Source organism: Elgaria multicarinata, chromosome 3, assembly GCF_023053635.1.
Source record: "Elgaria multicarinata webbii isolate HBS135686 ecotype San Diego chromosome 3, rElgMul1.1.pri, whole genome shotgun sequence".
Classification (NCBI taxonomy): Eukaryota; Metazoa; Chordata; class Lepidosauria; order Squamata; family Anguidae; genus Elgaria; species Elgaria multicarinata.
The window spans coordinates 120,447,028-120,467,841 of NC_086173.1; the positions used below are offsets into that span (position 1 = coordinate 120,447,028).

The following is a 20,814-nucleotide window of genomic DNA, read 5'->3' on the forward strand; positions in this document are numbered from 1 at the left end:
TGGAGTTGGAAATGTGGATTAAGGAGTTAAGCTAAAGATCTTGAGGAAAAAGTAGATTTTGACAAGGGATTTTATGGAAGAACATGCATCAGGAACCACGGACAAAACTTCCATTGGCCAGGAAATAGCCATCAACGGCCTTAAATGGTCTCTCTGCACATTTTTCCATATGTCTTCTCCTGCTCATGTATTTATGCATAACTGTATTGCCCCTACCTAGCAGAACAACTGAGGCAAAGTAAGCACTGGCATGCAAATGCAATTAATTTGCACAGTTTATGTCTGAGCCCAGAATTTGGGTGGATGGGTTATTTTGGTCCAGAGCACATACAGATCCAACTGTGTGCATGCTCTCTGCTTGTAAATGACAAGGAACGAGGCTGAAGAATTGGCGCCCATCCCAGCTGCTGGATCTCTTCTGTTTGCAGCCAACAGCACAACCCCACTCTTCAGGCTGAACTGGTGGACCTGTGTTTGTCATTCCTTGGCATCATCATGTTTGCAAAACGCTTTGCCCTCCCCTTGCTGCTACCACTACGGACTATCTCTCTGTTTTCCACTCCATGAGGCCTGGGACATGCTGTCCATGGGGGAAAAAAAACTATTCTCATCAGAAAGCAAAGCAAAGGCGGCTACCTGGCTGCCATGGATAGAATTCTGAAAACAGGCCAATTCAAAGGCAGCCAAGCCTGGGTGTTTATGTCCCTCTTACATTTGTGAAGGGATGGCTTATTAAAAGCCTGGCATCCATTTGGCACAATTACCTGATATTGTAATTACACTTTGGGGCCTCAGCCAAGCAGTCTCTGAAAACAATGGAAGCAGCAGGCATGGGGTTGCTGCTTGGAAAACTGTGTAGAAACTCTGTGTGGAAACCATTTATTTTAAACTGTTGAAATCTCTCTCTCTCAAAAAAAAAATAAAAAAAAAAAATAAAAAAAAATCCTGAGGAAAATTTCCAAGATTCTGCCCCCCAGCCCCTACCCTCATGAAAAAGAAGGCCGCTCTGCTTAACTTTCTCAGAATATTCACCGTTTTTTGTGGCATGGCATCACAAAGGGGAAAAGTCATCAGGAGAGATGACTATAAGGTTTTCTGTGCCAAAAAAGGTACCTCCAAAGCATTTGTGTTATACACGTCTACTCAAAAGTAATCCCCATTGAGTTCAATTGAGTGTACTCCAAGGTATGTGTGTAGGACTGTAGTCTTAACCAGAAGCTCCCAGGCCAGCTAGATTATATTTTATACTGTTTTTACCTAGGTTTTTTATATTATATGTATTTTTGATGTAAACCACATCAAGATTTTAGGTTATTGAGCAGTATATAAGTAGTTTAATTAATTAATTAATTAATTAATTGGAATATTGTACCCTGAACCATTTGCCCACTTGATGTAAAAAAACCATACCAAGGGTACCTCTGTCAACGGTTGGAGTGTATCGCCTTATAAAACATCAAGGCTTCAGCTTACATAACACAGCAAAGGGTCAGAGTAATCATTAATCTTGCCCCTTTTCCAGTTCACTTTGTACTCGAGTCACCTGTTTGCTTGGATTACACATATAAGCAATATGTTAGAGGAGAGGGGTGGGGGGTGGGACATGTTCACAGCTGCTGTGTTCCTGGAGGATGCATAGAGCTCAAGGGGAAGAAGAGGAGAGGCATGCCAGAGGACACCAGTTTCAAAGGGCTGGAGATCCATCTTCTTTCATTCAAATGGTTCCAAGAAGCTCTAATGAGTTCACAAGGAAGTGGCACTAATCATGCAAAGTGGAAGAACCAGAAAATCTGAAAGACCTACTAAGGAAACAGAAAGATTCCCTTGTATTTTGTTAGACATGGCACTGGTCATAGAGGGAGGCTGGCTTTTAAATGAATGAATGAATGAATAAATAAATAAATAAATAAATAGTTCAATGAAATAAGCAATTACCAGTGAAGATACATGGCACTATCAATTAAAGGGCCCATTTGTACAATCAGCAGAAATGTCCTGTTCCTTTTTTCCCCCTTTGGCTGTGTGACTGAAGGTGGGAGGTTGCAATTTTGGTGGGAAACCTCAGAATTAGCCTATCAGGGAGAAAACCGATTACTTTTCTCTGATACATTGCTACTTATCTGTGTTCACGGTATTGTTATTCACAATGGAAGCGCTCAAATAGAAGCAGTGGCAAGAAGTTGTGCAGTCGAAGAACATATTTAGCACTCCATTTTTCTGATCATATCCAATGATCCACTTTCTGCCCTTCCTGCCACAGATTAAGAGCTGGTTCATACATTGCAAAGAGAAGTGCAAAAGTGCAAGGGATTTGTGCATTTCTCATCCCCATTTCTTCTTATTTGAGAAGCAATGGTGAAGTGGGCCTCACCAATCTCCACACACTCATGATAAGGTCTATGAGCCTTCAAGTAACTTCCTGAACTTATGGATATATAACAGCAAGTAATATCCATAAATCCAATTTAAATATTATAAAATGCAGGGAAAGAAACACAAGTCATTGACTTCACAAAGTCGGAGGGTGCCTTGAGGGTCAGTGGCTGAATGGCCAGACTAGCTGGAGATGAATGCAGTTGTAGTGCAACACATCTGGATGGCTTCCAGATGTTTTAGATTTCCACTTCCAGAAGCCTCAGCAACATGACCCATGTTCAGAAATGCTAGTTGTTGTTGTTCTGGAGGGCAGCGGGTTACGAAGAGCCACCTAGACAGTGCCACGAGAAGTGCTCCTTCAATCTCAGAGTGCTTTCACGTCTCACATGTTACAAATGTGTGTGAGTAAATGTATTTGCCATGTCTCCAATCCTCTGTTTGTTCAGCTGAAAAAGATTCCAGATTTTCCTCAATCAGTGATTCCCAAAGAGTGAGTTATGTGATGCATCAAGCAGGCATCTTATAAGCAAAATCCCATGCTGCCAGTGGAGGTTTGGGGATAAAGTGTCTTATCACAAGCTAATGTAAGTGCTGCTGGTGCATCCCTTTAATAAACAGTTTATGAACTACTGACACAGGAAACCATGTTTAGATACATAATAGCCCTGTTTTGACAACATGCTAAAGCATGACTTAATACTGTATGTTGTGTGAACTATTCCTAACCATGGTAGCTACATAACCACGGTTTAACCACGCTCACTAACCATGGTTTAGTGTGTTGTCTGAACAGGCATATCAGTTCACACAACCCCAGCATGTGTGCTGCAAATATGCTTGAATGCCTGCCTACAATGCTTAGAATATTTTTTTTTATAAACCAAGGCTTACACATACACATTTGTACACAAACTCCAGCACCTAGTCCCATCCATGCTGATCTGTAGGAATATTTTAGCGGCCTGATGTAAGGAAAACACACACACACACACACACACAAATTTGGTTTGAATCCAAGATTTGTCTTCCATGAGAGGAAGGACTCTGCTCATAGAAGGCCCATCCACCTGATTTTTGGTTTCTTCCCCTCCCACACAACTCATCCTGTTCAGCAGAGCTAGGGGGCAGGTAAGTCCATTTATTTATTTATTTCACTTCTGTACCACACAATAACTCTCTGGGTTTTCCTACCAACCCAGTTGATCCAGCATAAATCTGGATCCAATCCTTTATAACAGCAACTGATCCTAGAAATATAAACAAACATGTTGCCCACTGAGATGTTCAGTTTCTGCTCAACATTTCTGAATACTGAGAACTATTTTAATGCTCAGTTAGATGTGTCCCTCTGGGCCATCAAAAGATCTTTTGACAATATGGCTTTTAGACCTTGTTAGTGCCAACCGTATAAGCAAATGCCTCATTCTGTAAGGACCAGGGCTTATTTTGCAGTGTGGGGTAGTTGTGACCCCAGTAAGAATCAACTAGCTGAAGGGACTATGAAATGTAATTCAGGGCAATGCCTTACTGTGAAATGGGGCTAGGGAGAGGGCCAACCAGAGCCCCCCAGAGCAGGTGGGAATAGGCAGCAGAAGACTTCAGTGGGCCTCAGTAGGCCAAATCAGGAAGGGCAAAGAAGGGTCCATGAATCCTTTGCACACATATTGTCCATTTGTGATTTTGTCTTGGATGTTTGAATGCCAAATAGTAGCCTTTGGTCTTGCCAACACACTCAGATGTTAACCGCTGCTGCTTTTGACCATCCCCACCACCAAAAAATCACCAGAAACGAGGGCAAGAGGAGCGGGCTTTGCATGACAGCTGCATGGATGCAAGTTTACAAATCATTATTATAATTGCATTAGAAACATAGTACAGCTCGCCGTTATGTAGAAGATTCGGACAAGGTGACCTATAGGCCTGCCTGTTCAACCTCCTGTCCAGGTGCTGGCAGGTGATGGGCAACAGTTGTTATAGTTCATTACCTTTAAACTGGAACTGGACAGGACATCCTTTCAAACAGAGGACAAATTCAAATAGAGGACTGTAAAATATGACTCCGTGCTCTCCTCAAAGACTTGACAACTTGACAAAGACTTGGCGGCGGCTTCTTCCGCTGAACTTTCCGACCCGGGTGGGCCCGGGTGGCTCTTTCGCCAGTAAAAGGAGGCCGGTGGGTAAGTGGGCGGCGGCTGATTCCCCAGCGAAGCCACCAGGCGCGGCAACTCTTCATCCCGTCCCCGCAAGGGGCGATGCGGGGCCGCCTCCTCCTCCTCCTCTTCCGCCTCTTCTTGGAACGGTTAAGGTAGGGTGTACATCATCGATTTCGGGGCGCCCTAAAGCACCTTCAGGGCGTCCCGAAGCCTGTGTGTGGATCTGGCCAACATGTGTGTGGAAAGTAAACCAAGAAAATCACTTTGGATCATTTGTAAAATTTCAAATTTCTTTTTATTGTCAAAGTAAATATATTTTATGAAGAACAAAAGAAAAAAATATACAGAATTGTAACTTATGTACACTGGCTTTAAAGATATTCTTTTGTTTCCAATTTACACATTTTTTCATATGTTATTAAAAGATATTTTATATAGATATGCAATATGTACAATTTTATTTACATACATTCATAGGATGTGAGATAAAAACCAGTCAATAAAAGAAAGATTAATTTATACTTATTTCTAGAGGACAAAGGAATGCATTCCTAGAGGAAGTTAGTGGAGCTGTTGCTTACATGACATGGTCTCCATTTTGACCTACTAATGCTAAAATTGCAGTGCTTTTTTCGCATTTGACTGATGACAAGAGGAGGAGGAGGAGGAGGAATAGATAGGGCGTAATCCTAAAGAAATTAATTGCAACAAAGTCCCATTGAAATCAATGGAGCTCAAGCTGGTTTTAACTAATCCTCCTGCCCCATTGCTTTCAATGGGATTGAGCCAAGGATAACACTTGCTTCGTTTTGCCTATCTGTGATCAGGCAGGAGACTTCTCTAATTGCCAGATTCTATTTTGCTAGAAAGCTTCCTACAACCAGCAGAGTACATAAGGGGAAAAATGCCCAGGGGGTATGTTGCTTAACACAACCATTTTTGTGGCCAACATTGGATTATATGTATGTATTTACTTGTATGTATACATGTATGTATTCTGGGGGTGGGGTAGCCCTCAAGCCACTTATCACTCTAGCTAGCTAGAACACCTGTTGCCCCAAGTTGCATTGCTCTCTGAATAGTGGCCCATGAGAATATTCTGCATTTGCTTACCATTTGCTGCCTAAGGCTCTAAAAGTGCTTTTAGAAAACATTCACTAAGTCTTAACTCCTCCCACCCCCAGCCACTGGGGATATTTTATTCCGTACTGCAAATGGAGAGAAATGGGCCCAGAATTTCTTCACACTTCAGCCTGGGAAGATGCTAAGCCATCACAGTGACCGCTGTGGCCATTAGAAACCACAGAAGGAAAATGTTAAAGCTTTTTCTTATTTTTGCCAGAGGTATGAAAACTCTTGCAGGACTGCTACTTGACTAAGGCTGTCCACACAGGGAAACACAGTGGCACAGCAAGCAACAGAAACAAGACATCAGCCGTATAGCCGGTCCTCCCACATCATGATCACGGGACTATGTGATGGACCGATTTAAGCCAAATGACAAGCGTCATTTCTGCAAACATCTGGGCAACCCCCCTCCTTCTCCACTGTTCAGTCTTCTATATAGAACATTAATCAATCTGTATTTTGGTTCCTGGAAAAGGCAGTATTCAGTGCTTCTCTCCAATACCAGTCTAGAAGCAGGGGTGGGGGAAACTCGGCAATTATCTTAGCCCTTTTCAGTTGTTCAACCTGCAGGACAAGGAACATGTGTGGCATATAGGATGGCTGCTTGCACATTACCACTAAAAAGGAAACACATCGCCCCCAAAAAGGACAAAAGAGGGTGCCGATTTGCATTAAATATGCATGTGCTGATTTGCAGACATAGATGCAAATTTAGACAGAATTCTTGTAATGTAAAATACATCTCACCACAGCAGGGAAGGCTGAGACCAGTGTGCCTGCTCAACCTGCTGCCCAGTGACTAAAGGTATGGTGACAACCCCCTGCTCCCCTTTTTAGGTTTTTGGGTTGTTGTTTTTTTAATCTTTAAACCAGGTGTGGACTGGGCCGCCCTTTAAAGAGAGAATAGCGAATGCCTTCAAAGAGATGACTGTCCTCTGTCAAGTAGGGCACATGGCCACCCTACCGGGGGCATCTTAACAGCAGGCTCTATCCGTGAGCTATGCATGTTTACTAGAACATCTGACGAGAGGGCCTCTACATACGAAGATGGGGCAGAGCCTGTTGCTGAGATGCACCCCACCCCATGCATGGTCTTTATCCCTGGATTGAACAAGTGGAAAGGGCCGGTGCATTTTAGAAATCAGGCCTTTCCTAATGTTAGTCATGACTCTCTTACGTTACCATAAGCCCCACTGATTTCAATAGGTCAGCTCTGCATCCAAGCCCTTGACCTTACCCTCCAATCTCTTTCCCCTCACACGCTTGGGTTGCCAACTTTTTATGCCCAAAATAATGGTTGTTGTGTGGGGCCGGGTGTGTGTGTGACCACGGCAGAATGGAGGGATCTTGCCCATCAGAAGAGGAACCCATGAGGGGGGAAGGGCAGGAACTGGTGTGTTATGGGTGTCAAGCCTGACAGACTTTGGCAGGTTGTGCACCGAACTGGAAAGCATCTGGAGACCACAATTCTGGTTATGAACAGAATACAATTTTCCGGCCCAGATGAGTAAAAACTCGCTAGTAGGCAAACCCTCTCCCAGCCCCCCAGCCCCACCCCACACACACACCAGACCTGCTCCTGCTCTTCCTCTTTTGGTAATTGCTACAAACTCCTAGCTAATGAATCCCAAAACACCTCAACAACAAAAAAGCACGATCCCCCATCCCACCACCTAAAAACAAAGGGGGTGTTTTCATTCCAAAAAGGAATTTGCTGTTTCCAAACTTGACAAATAGCCCGGCTTAATAATAAAAATTAAAATTAAAAAAGAACTCACAATGAATAGCCCTGTACATGAGCAAAGCCCTCAGGAATGCCAGAACTATAATTAACTAGCAGCAAGTAGCCCATAAATTATCATGGTGCAGGAGAAAACAGCTAAAAATAAAACACTGTAATTTTCAAAGGAAGAAGCAGCAGCAAAGGAAAGGAACGAAATAAGGCAAAGGTGATGAGGAAAAGAAGAGGCGTGCATGAAGTCACGGCCATGGCTGTTATATGGAGACAAATAAATTATTGTGAGACAGAGACTGAAGGAAAGTGCTGCCGGCTGCTGTTCTCGGATGGACAGGTGGAAAGGAGCTGGCAGGACAACAACATCAGTTCACTGAGCGCATAGAGCGGCTGCTTCTAGGAAACCGGTGGACTTTGACGTGCTTGGACAAGTGGTCGCTCCGAGCAAACTTCTTCTCACACACAGGGCACTGATAAGGCTTCACTCCAGAGTGGGAGCGCCTATGCCGAGAAAGCTCGTCCGACCGCGAGAACCTGGAAGTGAAGGAGAAAAGGCGATCAGTCAGTCGCTTTTGTCTCAGGGCCTGCCGTCCATACATGCGAAAGCATCGAACAGAAGACTTAGCGTTGTTATGGAGGCCCACGTGTTCCTCAGCCCTGGTATAGTGCTTTAAAGGATTTGTTTTTAAAAGGATTTCCCCCACATACATTATCCCAGTAATCCTTACAATACGCCTATCATTTTAGGTTGGCGTTATTATTCCTACACCACAGATGCAGGTGGCGAGGTTTGGGTGGATGGGTGACGGGGACTCAGGCTATGAAACAGTAGCTTCCCGGAGGCCTCCTAGGGGTTATCTGCCTACACCCTAGAACAGCAGCAGTTTACTTCAGCAATGTGTCCCTTCTCTTTTGTACCACCTGCACTGCCAATGCTGTGGGGAGGAAACTACTTCTCTTCACTTGGGAGAATTTGTACCTGCTGAGAGGAAGCACCCTACCGCTGAAGTTACACCTGGAGCAAATGGCTGCTCTTCAAGAGTGCAGGTGCAGACTAATGCAGGCTCAATGAGTTCACAGCTGAGGGGAGATATTTTACTTATTTCAGAAAATTTCTATACCATTTTTTATTTAAACAAAAAACAAATCCCAGTGAGGTTTACAAGATAAAATGCAACGAAACCAATCATTAAAACCATGACAAAAAACAGTAACATCTCACTAAAATAACCAGGGGTAGCTAACAATACTACCCGTCAGGGAAACACCTAAGCAATCAAAGTGGGTTTTCAGTGGAAACACTCCACACTAGGATTCCACCTGATCTCAATGGGCAGATCATTCCACATGATGGCACCACACTAGAGAAGGCTGTCCTCTGCGCCATAGCCAAATAAAGCTCAGTAGGCGAATGTACAGTCTGGGGTGGCCTATATGGGAGGAGGTCTCTCAGATATGAGAACCTGTCCTGGGGCTAACCATAGCCACCACATGACACCAGCTCTTTTCAGGATACCTGAGTACCAAAATATACACATTGTAGCACACAGCATATGTTTAGCTCCATTGCACTTTAAAATGCACGCTAGTGTCTGGGTTTGCAAGTATGTAAAAATGGCTAGAGCGCAAGTATTTAGTAGGCAGGTAAGAGGAACCTGCCCTATGATGTCACACACAACCCTTTAAGGATGTTGTAATTGCTTACTATTCCTTTCCTTTCCTTTATCTTTTTTTAAAAATATGGTCCTATCTTTAACAGTTGTCCTTTATTTCCTACAAGTACAGCTCCATGATATAAAACATTTCTGGAATTTTAATCTGGCAGATGTAAAACACACACATATTGGCTTGTTCATAAGGTATGATGTTTACAGAAATTATCACTGACTGGTAGGCCTCCTCAAGCCAACCTCAAAGATCTATACATCCACAATGGGGATATTATTTTTCTTACATACAGTCCAACTCAGTGCACATGCATATACAGGGACCTAATGGATATTCCTGCTATTTCAGTTCTGGCCTTCTTCCAATATTAGACAACATCTAAAAATTAAGCCCCATAATACTGTGGGATTTTTGTACCATTTGAACTGGTCTGTCTCTCTATGAGCCCAGCTGAGGGCTGGGGCACAAAAGGTAGAATCCAATGTTGGTCCTGCATAGAGTAGACCCATTGACATGAATGGGACAAGTTAGTCATGACTAAAGTCCCATTCATTTTAATGGGTCTTCTGTAAGCAAGACTAACATTAGATGCTACTCAAAGACAGCTAGCAAGCAGGCCACTTTGATACACTTTCTCTCCTACCACCCACACCAGCATCTTTTTTTAGTCTTAGGCATAAAACAACAGCTTTTAATGACTTTCCATGGAAGCTGACTTCACGTGGTGTCTGGATCATGCTGTTTTCCCCTTGCCATCACAAGACTTCATCAGAATTGTGGTAGCATGGAGAAAATTCTCCAGTATGTTTGGGAAGCCATTGTCCTTGAACTACTAGCTCTGTAGAGATGTCTGCCATCAAGGGTATTAAAAGCAGTCATTTCATAGCCATTTATACTGATTTTTTAAATGAGGAGGATCACACTATCTCATTGGCAAATTCTGCTCTCACACAGAAGTCCATCAACAGTATCTGATCACAATGCAGCTCAGTCAGATTGATGCTAATACAGATAGGGAGGAAAATATGGCCCTCCTCTGCTGGTAATCTTAATCTTCTGAACATCTTATCCCTTAAACAGCTTCCACCTATCCTCAGGAACGGGGAAATAAAAACTTAAATATTTTGTAAAATATTGAGAAAAATCCATAAAAGGCAGTGCCGTATCCAAGATTTTGAGGGTCCTTGGGCAAGACTCTCTCCATAGGCCCTCTCCCTCAGTGAGTGCTTTCTCACCAGTTTGTCACCAGCTCCTATTGCTTTCTTGTTTGATAGACAGAGGGCTCATCTACACCAAGCAGGATAGTGCACTATGAAAGCAGTATGAAAGTGGTATATAAAAGGCAGGAGCCACACTACTGCTTTATAACGACATTGAAGTGCACTGACAACTGTTGGGGCCCATTGACACATGCCATATACTGCTTTTATACCACTTTCATAGTGTTATATCCTGCTTGGTGTAGATGTGTCATGAGCCCCAACACTTGTTAGTGCACTGCAGTACCACTATAAAGCAGTAGCATAGATCCTGCAGTGCACTTCAATACCACTATAAAGCAGTAGTTTGGCTCCTGCCTTTTATATACCGTTTTCATAGAGCAATATCCTGCTGGTGTAGATGAGCCCAGAGAGTCGGAAAGCAAGTAGGCCATGACATCTCCTGCTCCCTCCTTTCACAACTACCAACGTCTGGGCCAGAGTGGGTGGCAGGATGAAGAGGAGCAATGCCAGGAGGTTCTTATCAGTGGGCCCTTCCTGGGGTGTGACCCCTGGCAGGTGTCTACCATTGATGCCAATCCTGATAAAGAGTTGCAAAGCAGAAGGGCAATCCTAATTCCTAGGCCTGATCAGTGCTGAAACTAGAGCTGAGCTGAAATCTCTCAGAAGATATTTTTTCTGGGGGGAAATAATGCTGAGGTGTTTCTTTTTCTCACCCCCACCTCCCAGAAAAAGAAGACCACTTCAGTTGCTGCTGCCACTTGCACTAGGGTGACCATGTGGAAAGGAGGATAGGGCTCCTGTATCTTTAACAGTTGTATTGAAAAGGAAATTTCAGAAGGTGTCATTTGTATATATGGGGAACCTAGTGAAATTTCCTCTTCATCACAACAGTTAAAGCTGCAGGTGACCTGCACTCTTTATATCTGGTCACTCTAGTATAGCTCCTGCACCTTTAATTGTTGTGATGAAGATGGAATTTCATCAGGTTCTCCATATATACAAATGACCCCTGCTGAAATTCCCTTTTCTATGCAACTGTTAAAGATACAGGAGCCCTGTCCTCCTTTTCATATGGTCAACCTACATTTGTATGCATGCAGCACCTGGTGAAATTGCCTCTTCAGCACAGCAGTTAAAGCTGTAGTAGCCCTCTAGAGTGACCAGATACAAAAGAGGGCAGGGATCCTGCAGCTTTAACTGTTGTGATGAAGAGACAATTTCACCAGGTGTGCTATGCATACAAATAACACCTGCTGAAATTCTAGTCTATATTTAGTTTTAATGTCCCTATCCCTATTGGTTTTCCCCCTCCGTCCCCTGTCTGTTATGGTGATTTTAGATTGTAAGCCATATGGCAGATTTTGTTTTGTTTTATTCTGTACAGCGCCATGAAAATTGATGGTGTTTTATAAATATTAATAATAACGCTGAAATTCCCTTTTCTATACAACTATTAAAGATGCAGGAGCCCTGTCCTCCTTTCCATGTTGTCACCCTAGCACAACAGATAGCAATGTTTCTTCCAGGGGTAGCAAGAACAGCAACACAGAAACGGTGCGGTGAACCCACCCCTGAGAAACTTTTGAATTTTCTGCTTTAGAAATTCAGTGAAATTGAACACACACACACCAATTTCTCTGTCCAAAAATAGGGTGGAGAATTTGAAAGCCATCAGCACACTGCTCTAGCTGAATCTCCTCTAGAACACTCAAGTGTTCATGATATACAACTGAGAACTGGCGTTGTAACTTTGACTGGCATTGTAACAAAGTGGATGTCAGCCAGAACAGTAACAAAGATTGGCACAGAAAGAAATTCCTAAGAAATGCCGTCACCTGTTTATTTATAGTAAATAAATGAAATCATGTTAATTTACTAACTGAAAATTAAGAAGGGGGAATCTGTAATTTGTGTTTACATAAAACGATGGTAGGCAATGATACCTAAGCAAATGCATTTCTTTCTTTCTTTTTTCAAAAGGAGGAGGATGTTCATTTTCCTCAAGAGACAAGTGGGCTTTCCTGTCACAAATCAACCTGTGTCAGAACTTTGGGCACCAGAACTCAACTACTGTCAATCATTATTTCATGCTTTGGTTCATTTCTGGTTGTGTTTTAACCCCACTCTTCAGTATCAAGACAGGGCGAAGTTTCCAGTTTATGATCCCAATACAATTCCAAGTATTTCCCCCACCTAAACAGAGATTTCATTGTCTCCGTAAATTCTCCAATATTTATTTAGTATACCTGAGCAAAGGAAGAAATGCTGAGTCTGTTGTAATTTGTCTTTATCCTGAGCTCTCCCACACTAGAGGCATTCAAGAGGCAGCTGGACAGCCATCTGTCAGGGATGCTTTAAGGTGGATTCTTGCATTGAGCAGGGGGTTGGACTCGATGGCCTTATAGGCCCCTTCCAACTCTACTATTCTATGGTTCTATGATTCAAAATTGGGGAAGAGGAGACGCTCACACACATCCAAACTATGTGCTATCTGAGCCATGGAAAGCAACATGAGTTAATATGATATAAATATATTTTGCATCATAACTAGGCTTGCAGTTGATCAGGTAACAATGTTGCTATGCTATTGCCCAGCTTACTTATAAAGATCAGCTTACTATACCCACAGAAATAAACTCACTGCTTGTTAGGTGTTTACAAAAACCCTCACCAACCTAAAGGTTACAACATAAGAAACAGGTAAAATTCTATGGGTTGTTATGTAAGGCTCCTTCACCATAGCAATGTGCTAAGTGCTTTACAAACTTTTATTTGTCCATTTTGGCTTCCGTTTATGTCACACAGTTTTACTCTACAATGAATGATGCAGCATATCTGTAAACAACTCGACTAGTAGATGGTTCTTGGGGAAACACGCAGTAAGCCTATTGACCCATGGTAGATTTTGAAACCACCCTAATAAGTTGTCTGGTTTTCAGCAAGACATCAGCAATTAACTGAGTCCAGAAACTGAAAGAAATGCTGAACATGTGTCCTACTTTACAGCAGACAGTTCTCTATTTAATGGGCTGTTCATTCAAGTCTGATTTAAAGAAAAGAAACTGAAAGGAGAGAGAGAGCAAAGGGGCCCAAAGTTGCCCATCAAGAGCACCTGAAGAGCAGAAGTCTGAGCAGGTACACAGGTCCCCTGGTCTCAGTCTTCCCCACTCATGGTGAGATGTAGTGTACTTCTATTTGAATTCTAGTATTCTTTCTAAATTTATATTTATACATATACATTAGCATATGCAAATAAGAACACAAGAAGAACCATGCTGGATCATACCAATGGTCCATCTAGTACAGCACTTTGTTCACACAGTGGCCAACCAGCTGTCAACCAGAAACCAGCACGAGACGGATGCAATAGCCCATGTTCCCCAGCAACTGGTGCATATAGGCTTACTACCTCTGATACTGGAGGTAGCACATAGCCACGAGGACTAGTAGCCATTGATAGCTTCTCCTCCAGGAATTTATCCAACCCCTTTATAAACCCATCCAAATTGGTGGCCATCACTGCATCCTGTGGTAGTAAATTCCATAGTTTAACTATGTATTATGTGAAGAAGTCTGTCTCTGTGTGTGTACTGGAGGGAGAAAGAATGTGCAAATTTATAGAGTATATTGCCCTGCCTTGCTATGTGAAGAAGTACTTGCCTTTATCTGTCCTGAATCTCCCACCAATCAGCTTCATGAGATGACCCCGGGTTCTAGTTTTATGGGAGAGGGAGAAAAATGTCTCCCTATCCAAATTCTCCACATCATGCATAATTAATTTTGTACACCTCTATCTTGTTTCCCTTACTTTCCTTTTATCCAATGTTTTGCAAATGTGTGCCCACTTTTGTCCTTTATTTGGCCATGCATTTCCTCCATACCATTTAAGAACTACTGAGATAACACAGTGTCTTCCATGTCTTACAGAGGTCTTTAAAGGCCAATAATAATAACACCAATAACAAAGGCCAAGTGCATTCCCTTGGACCTGTATGTGGAATACATCAACTCAGAAACATGGGTTGTTCTTTGTTTGTTTCTACTTTGGTATCTAAAATCCAACTTTTCAGTGAAATTGGGCAGAAATGACACACAAATATACAGCTGGTATATATTTCTAGGGCTGTTATATAAAATTGCAGGTATCATATCCTAAAATATCAATGATGGGATTTAAATATCGATTTCATAGGTCAAATACCAATGTTGGAACTGGATATTTGCATTTCAGCATGAAATCTGAGTTAAGGTATGTGAAATGCAGCAGATTCCAAATTGGATTTCTGAATGCAGAATTAATTTCAGAGTTAATTATGGCAGTCCAATAATGTCTTCTACCAATCTCTCTTGTGTTTGATATTTCCCTAGTGCTTCTTCCCTAGTGCTTCTTCCCAACACTTAACTCTAATGATGTCCATTTTACTATATGCAGAGTCAATAAATAGTTAAACACATTGACATATGTTCCTAAAGGAGATTTAGTGCAAATGAATTATAGCAGGACTATGTGACCTCCTTGTATGGGGTTGGGGGGAGGGGGATACTGTGGACACCCACAGTAGTGGGGGTCATTGCCAAGATCACTTAATTGCAGTGTCTTCATGCCAAGTCATGCAGAGGTTTAAAAATCATGGGAAATCATTCCTTCCAAGAGGAGCTATTTCTCTTTTGCCTGCAGGACTTGTCTGACTCTATAAACAACAGGATAATTTATCTTGTAGAATTCCATATTGGTGCAATAGTAATGAAAGCAATCAATGTAACTGAAAATGAGTAAGGGCTGGCTGAGGTGTTCCAAAGCCCAGCTCCTTTCTTATGGTAAGTTTCCATGCTTGACATGTAACAACATCTACAAACACTCACCACATCCTGTGGTTCCATCACTCTGGGCAGCAGCCAATGGGGGGCAATCACTAGTGCAAATTAGGTGGCGCTCGCATAAATTACTGAAGCACAAGGCCAAGAGCATTTCCCCAGGAAATCAGCATGCCAGCTAACGCTATTGGCATTGCGGTAGAGTAGTTTACACTAGCACGATGTAATTTAAATTAGTGGGTGCACCCTGTTGGATAGTGCCCATTGTTTCCCTACCTCCTATACTGGTTGCCACAGGAATATAGAAAGGAGCCTTTCAGCTGGCCAGACCATTTGTCCATTTTCCTATTCTGCTTGGGAGTGGCTCTCCAAGTCTCAGGCAGAGGTTTTCCCTACCACTTGCTACCTCACCCTTTTAAATGGAGATTGGGGGGTTGAACCTGGGACCTTCAGCATGCAATGCATCTGCTCTACTGCTGAGCTCAGTTTCCTTCCTGCGCCAGTGATATGATGCAGGGTCAGGGAAAACACCCAGCTCTTCTGCCATCTGACGTCACTTCAGGGCTGAACGGGGGGCGGTCCCTAGTGGAAGGCAACCGGCGATTGGTCGCCTTCCACCAGGAAGAGGCGGGGTGCGGCTCCAATACTCAGGGAAACTCACAGGAAACCCAGGAGAGGGAAAACACAGAGTTTCGGAGGGAGTTAGCGCCAACCCAGTGCTGTGATGACAGCCACCTGAGAGGGGGGAAATATTAAAACAGAGTTGCCAACCAACCGGAACATTTTTTTAAAAAATCTATTTCAAAATCCTGTTTTGTCTTTTAAAAATCTGGCCTGGTTAGATTATTATTTTATTTTATTTTATTGCTTTCAAGTCAGAAAAGCAAGGGGTATGTTTCACCACCACCACTTAGCTATTTGGTTTAGTTTTTAAAGCTATATACCTTGAGTGAATACACAGCATTTGTGCAAGGCTGTGCCCCCCAGACCTGCCCAAAAAACCCACAGGAGGTTATCCCCCAACTCCACACCTGTACCCACTCTGAGCTCTGACCCAAGGCTTCAGCCAGGTACCAGTTTTAAAAAAACGAACAGCTGGCAATCCTACATTGGAGCCAGGAGCAGCTGGAGAAACTGTTGCTTTTAATTTCACTGTCCCAACAATTGAGAAAGAAGGAACAGCTTTTGCTCTGTCCAGAACTAAATGTTATGTTTCCATTTACATACACCAGGGAAATTTTCTTTAATTGCTCTTTGTGCAGATTTTTAAATTATTCTTTTAAAGCCCAACAACCTTAAATGTACTCAGAAAAGAAACCCGACCCACATTGGCACATAGACGAAAGGAAAAAGTCTAAAGGAAAAATACCAGAAGTATCTTGTGCTTGTGTGTTCATTTGGACTGATAAAGAAAACTGGAAAAAAACAGAGGCTCCAGCACAGTCATGTGAGGTCCTCTCTCTCTCTCTCTCTCTCTCTCTCTCTCTCTCTCTCTCCCTCCCTCTCTCTCTCCCTCTCTGATCTTCTGGAAAGTAAACATGCTCCACTGATAAAAGGAGAACTGTGTAATTCCAGGCTTAGATGGCTCTAGCTACTTGCAGTTCTGACTTTGATGTTCAAGAATACACAGCATGTGCTGGAATCTCAGGTGTACCCTAAAGAGGGGTATACAAAGGAAACAAGACCCTTGGAAAATGTGCATCCACCTCCCCACTTCCCTTTAGTATCAAACCATTTTAGGGTGACCATATGAAAAGGAGGACAGGGCTCCTGTATCTTTAAAATTGTATTGAAAAGGGGATTTCAGCAGGTGTCATTTATATGCATGCAGAACCTGGTGAAATTCCCTCTTCATCACAACAGTTAAAGCTGCAGAAGCCCTGCCTAGTGTGACCATATACAAGGCCCTGACCTCTTTTTCATATGTTCACCCTAAATCCCAGTTGCAAAGGTCAGAACAACACCAGAACTGCAATAGGATTAGATCTGTTCCTTGTCGATTTCCTTAGTGCACTGGTCCAGCTCTCAAGAAAGACCTAGAGAAAGTCCCAAGACTTGTTTGTTGCCATTGACAAGTTTCCTTTATTTACAGTTTAATTAATCCTTCACCTAAGAGTAATTCTTATATTACCTGAATTGGCAGATTTGTGTACTTAGTGGCTCACGTAAGTGTTCAGCTCCCCAGAAGAGGAGGAAGGCAATCACAAAAGTTTGCAGATCAGCTTCCAAGAGCAGGAATTTCTGGTTTGGGAGCATTCACTGCTTGTAGAAGTTGATTTGCAAAGTTCTGTTAGTCCCCTCATCATATTGACCACGTATCAGAGCTGTTAAATGACCCTATTAGTTGATGCAGGTGATGTAGGCACTGGTTCAATGTGAACCAATATTAAAGGATGTGTGGTGATCCACAGGACCTGTCATTTCTTGATTAAAGAATGTGAAGTACATAGATATTATTAACCTCCCACACCACTTAGACCCATATGCTGCAGTCTTTCAGCTGCCTATACCAGGCCTACACAATTTATGATACACCTAGCCCTAAGCAGCAAACAAGTTGTGTACTGTACCCAGACAGATGCTTGATACTCCCTTCCCACTCTTTTGCAGACCCTGGCAGGGAGCAAAAACAGGGGGAATTGGGAATCAAGTGTCTAGCAATGTACACTGCACAGCTTGTGGGCTGTTGCATAGGTCCATGCAGGTAGCAAAAACATGAAGTCTATCAACGCTGTGGTGGGCCACCATATGTGGCTGATGAACCAAATTCTGGTTACTCAGCCCATTGTCACACAAGCATGCAAGCAGTCCTAAATCCAAATTACAAGGAGATTCCCCATCCCACCAATCCAACACTTCAGTTTAACACATTTCCACATAATCTGCAAAATGACCACTGGTCAGTCTCCTATGAGCATCTACCATTTTCTGAACAGTGAGGAAATTGATCATAGTCTAGTCCAGTGGTGGGTAACATGTGGCCCTCCAGATGTTTTGGCCTACAATTCCCATCTGCCTTAGCTAGTATAGCCAATGATGGAGGATGAGGATGAGGATTTCAGCCCAAAATATCTAGAGGGCCACAAGTTGCCCACCCCTGGCTCTGGTCTATAGTTTTCATACAAAAGCACTCTCAAATATTTTTTGTATCACTGAAGGAAGCAGTATAGGGGAACTAGAAAAAGCAGGTACTGGGAAAAAGCAGGTTCCAGAAGGGCTGGCCTTACCATGAGGCAGTATGAGGCAGTCACCTTAGGAAGCTGATTTTAGGTGTCATAAAGGGCAGCCAATTGTTAGTTATTTACTTCGTTATTATTGGGTTTCTACTACCATAGATGGGGGAGATGGTCATGGCATGTTCTGCCTCATGTACCAAAATAACTTGGCTGGCTTTGGATACTACGGACCTTAGGTGAGTGAGTGAGTGGGTGGGTGGGGGCACCATTTGCTGCTCTGTGTCACACAGCAAAATGTCTTGGGCCAGCCATGGGTTCCACCTCTGGTGCACCAGTAGTTTGGATCCCACTGAACAGTCCGAATGCACAGGGGCCGTAAATGTTGTTTTCTAGATTGTGGATCAAAAGGGAACCATCTTCCTGTTGATTGTGAATGGACTGTATGATCACACCCAACCATCTAACCCCATGCACATTCACTCTTGTGCAACAGCAGGGGATTTCATTAGGCTTACTCTAATGCAGTGCTTTGCGGATGGCTTCATTACATTTCAGCCATTGTCCTCTTGACACTTCTCCTCATACCATCCATACTAACTCTCCAGAAACTAGGAACGTAACACCTATTTGCATCTGTAAAAAGCATGTTTAATGACAAAGGGCAGGGTAGACAAATTGGTGCCTTCCAGATGTTTTGGACTAGAACTCCCATACTCCCTGACCATTGGCTATGCTGGCTGGGAATTTGGGATGTTGTACTCTAACACATCCGGAGGGCATGAGGTTGCCTAGCCCTGGACCTACAGATCTCAGATGGACTTGTCAGAATTCAAGTCCATGAACTAAAGAATGCCAATTGCTACAAATCCATTTTTGCACCAGTTCTTTTTAAACAAAAATCTGAACATTGGTCATTATCTCCTCACACCCTTTTTCACACAAACAAACTTTCCATACAGGTTCTTACAATAGGTTTTACTTTTAAGAAAGCAACTATTATAAATGGCTACACAGGATGTCATCAGGACAGAAGGCACATCTTGTAGTTAATAGTTCAATATTTCCCTAAAAAACCCAGGGAAGAAACATCATCCCACACAGGCATAGGACATATAATTAAACAACCTAGAAAAGTGTTGCAAATTCCAAAATTCAAGGTCATAAACACTGGGTCAAGCAAGTGTCCTTCCTCCAGGTAGAACCAAAAGTGGGTACTCTGTAGCAAGCAATTAAGCAGCAATTTATCTGTCTGTGCTTACTCACTTAGGGCACAGCCATATGCATATTTAGATAGAAAAAAGCCCTATGACTCCCACCATGGCTGGCTGGGGAATGCTGGGAGTTTTAGAACTTTTTTCTGTCTAAAAACACATAGGATTCCGTCTTTACAGCCTGCAGCAATCAGAGGTTATGAGGTTTAACTAACCCTTCCCTATGAAGTACATGCATTTTATACATATATCCAAGAACAAAATGTATTAACAATCAACCTTCATCCAGTGGAAGCTGGTGGCTCCAATTTCGGTGGGGCTGTCCATTTTGGGTTGTAGTCAGAACTAGCCAGGACTCTCAGGGCCATTCAAGGTGTTGAACCCTAGCCCCAAAGTAGTTCCAGAACCTCATAGAATCATAGAATAGCAGAGTTGGAAGGGGCCTACAAGGCCATCAAGTCCAACCCCCTGCTCAATGCAGGAATCCACCCTAAAGCATCCCTGACAGATGGTATGGCTCCTTTAGAGTGCTAGCTGGTTCTGACTAAAACCCAGAATGGATTCACTGTCCCACCAAAATTGGATCCACCAGACTCCACTGCTTCATGCAATTATTGTTTTTCCATTGCGAGTTGACCTTTGTAGTCACTTCACAGTGCAGAAGGACAGGGAGGTCAGTCACATCAAAGGCTCCAAAATACATGGATCAGTCGAAGACCAGTAAACATTCAACAGACCAGATTTGCAAAGATATACTGAACTGGTGGTGACCCATAATCTGAATGACTGTTGACTGCCATTCAGAAAACTGACATTTCGATGGATCAGGATGTGTAAAGTCACATAAAGATGGTTTAAAAAACAACAACAATCATTTTGGTAACTGCAATTATAGGAATAACTAGCCTAGAATTGTCTACTGGCAAAGACCCCACAGGGTCTCGCCTGACCATTTGACTCAGGCGTGCAGAACCTGTTTCAGCCCAAGGGCCAGATTCCATTTCTCAGAAGGACTCGAGGGCTGCTTTCCAGTGGAGGGCGGGGCCAAAAATACCAGTAACTAAGCAACCCTAGGAGAGATACTACAAGCTTTCAGAATGGGGAAAAACCTGCACCAAAGTCAGGAAACCAGCAAATGATTGGCGTTTGGGTGGGGGGAGGTGTTGGGGCCAGGGGAAGGCGACGTAGCCAGCTGGGGAAACCTGGATGGGGTCCCCAGATTTGGGCTCTGGGCCTGAGGTTCTGCTCCCCTAATTTACCTGAAGATGGTGGGGATTGAACTTAGGATCTTCTGCATGCAAAGCATGTGTTCTGTCACTGAGCTCCAGC

The 20,814-nt window shown here is 43.1% G+C and overlaps 1 protein-coding gene across 1 annotated transcript in view; it reads right to left on the minus strand.

Moving 5' to 3' along the window:
* Nucleotides 1-7,213: 7,213 nt before the first annotated feature.
* KLF15 (KLF transcription factor 15) overlaps nt 7,214-20,814 on the minus strand; it is a 28,146-nt gene continuing 14,545 nt past the window's right edge. Inside the window, exon 3 of the mRNA XM_063121384.1 lies at nt 7,214-7,926. Within this exon, the coding sequence (XP_062977454.1) occupies nt 7,758-7,926 (169 nt within the window). The 3' untranslated portion in view covers nt 7,214-7,757. The remainder of the gene's footprint in view (nt 7,927-20,814) is intronic.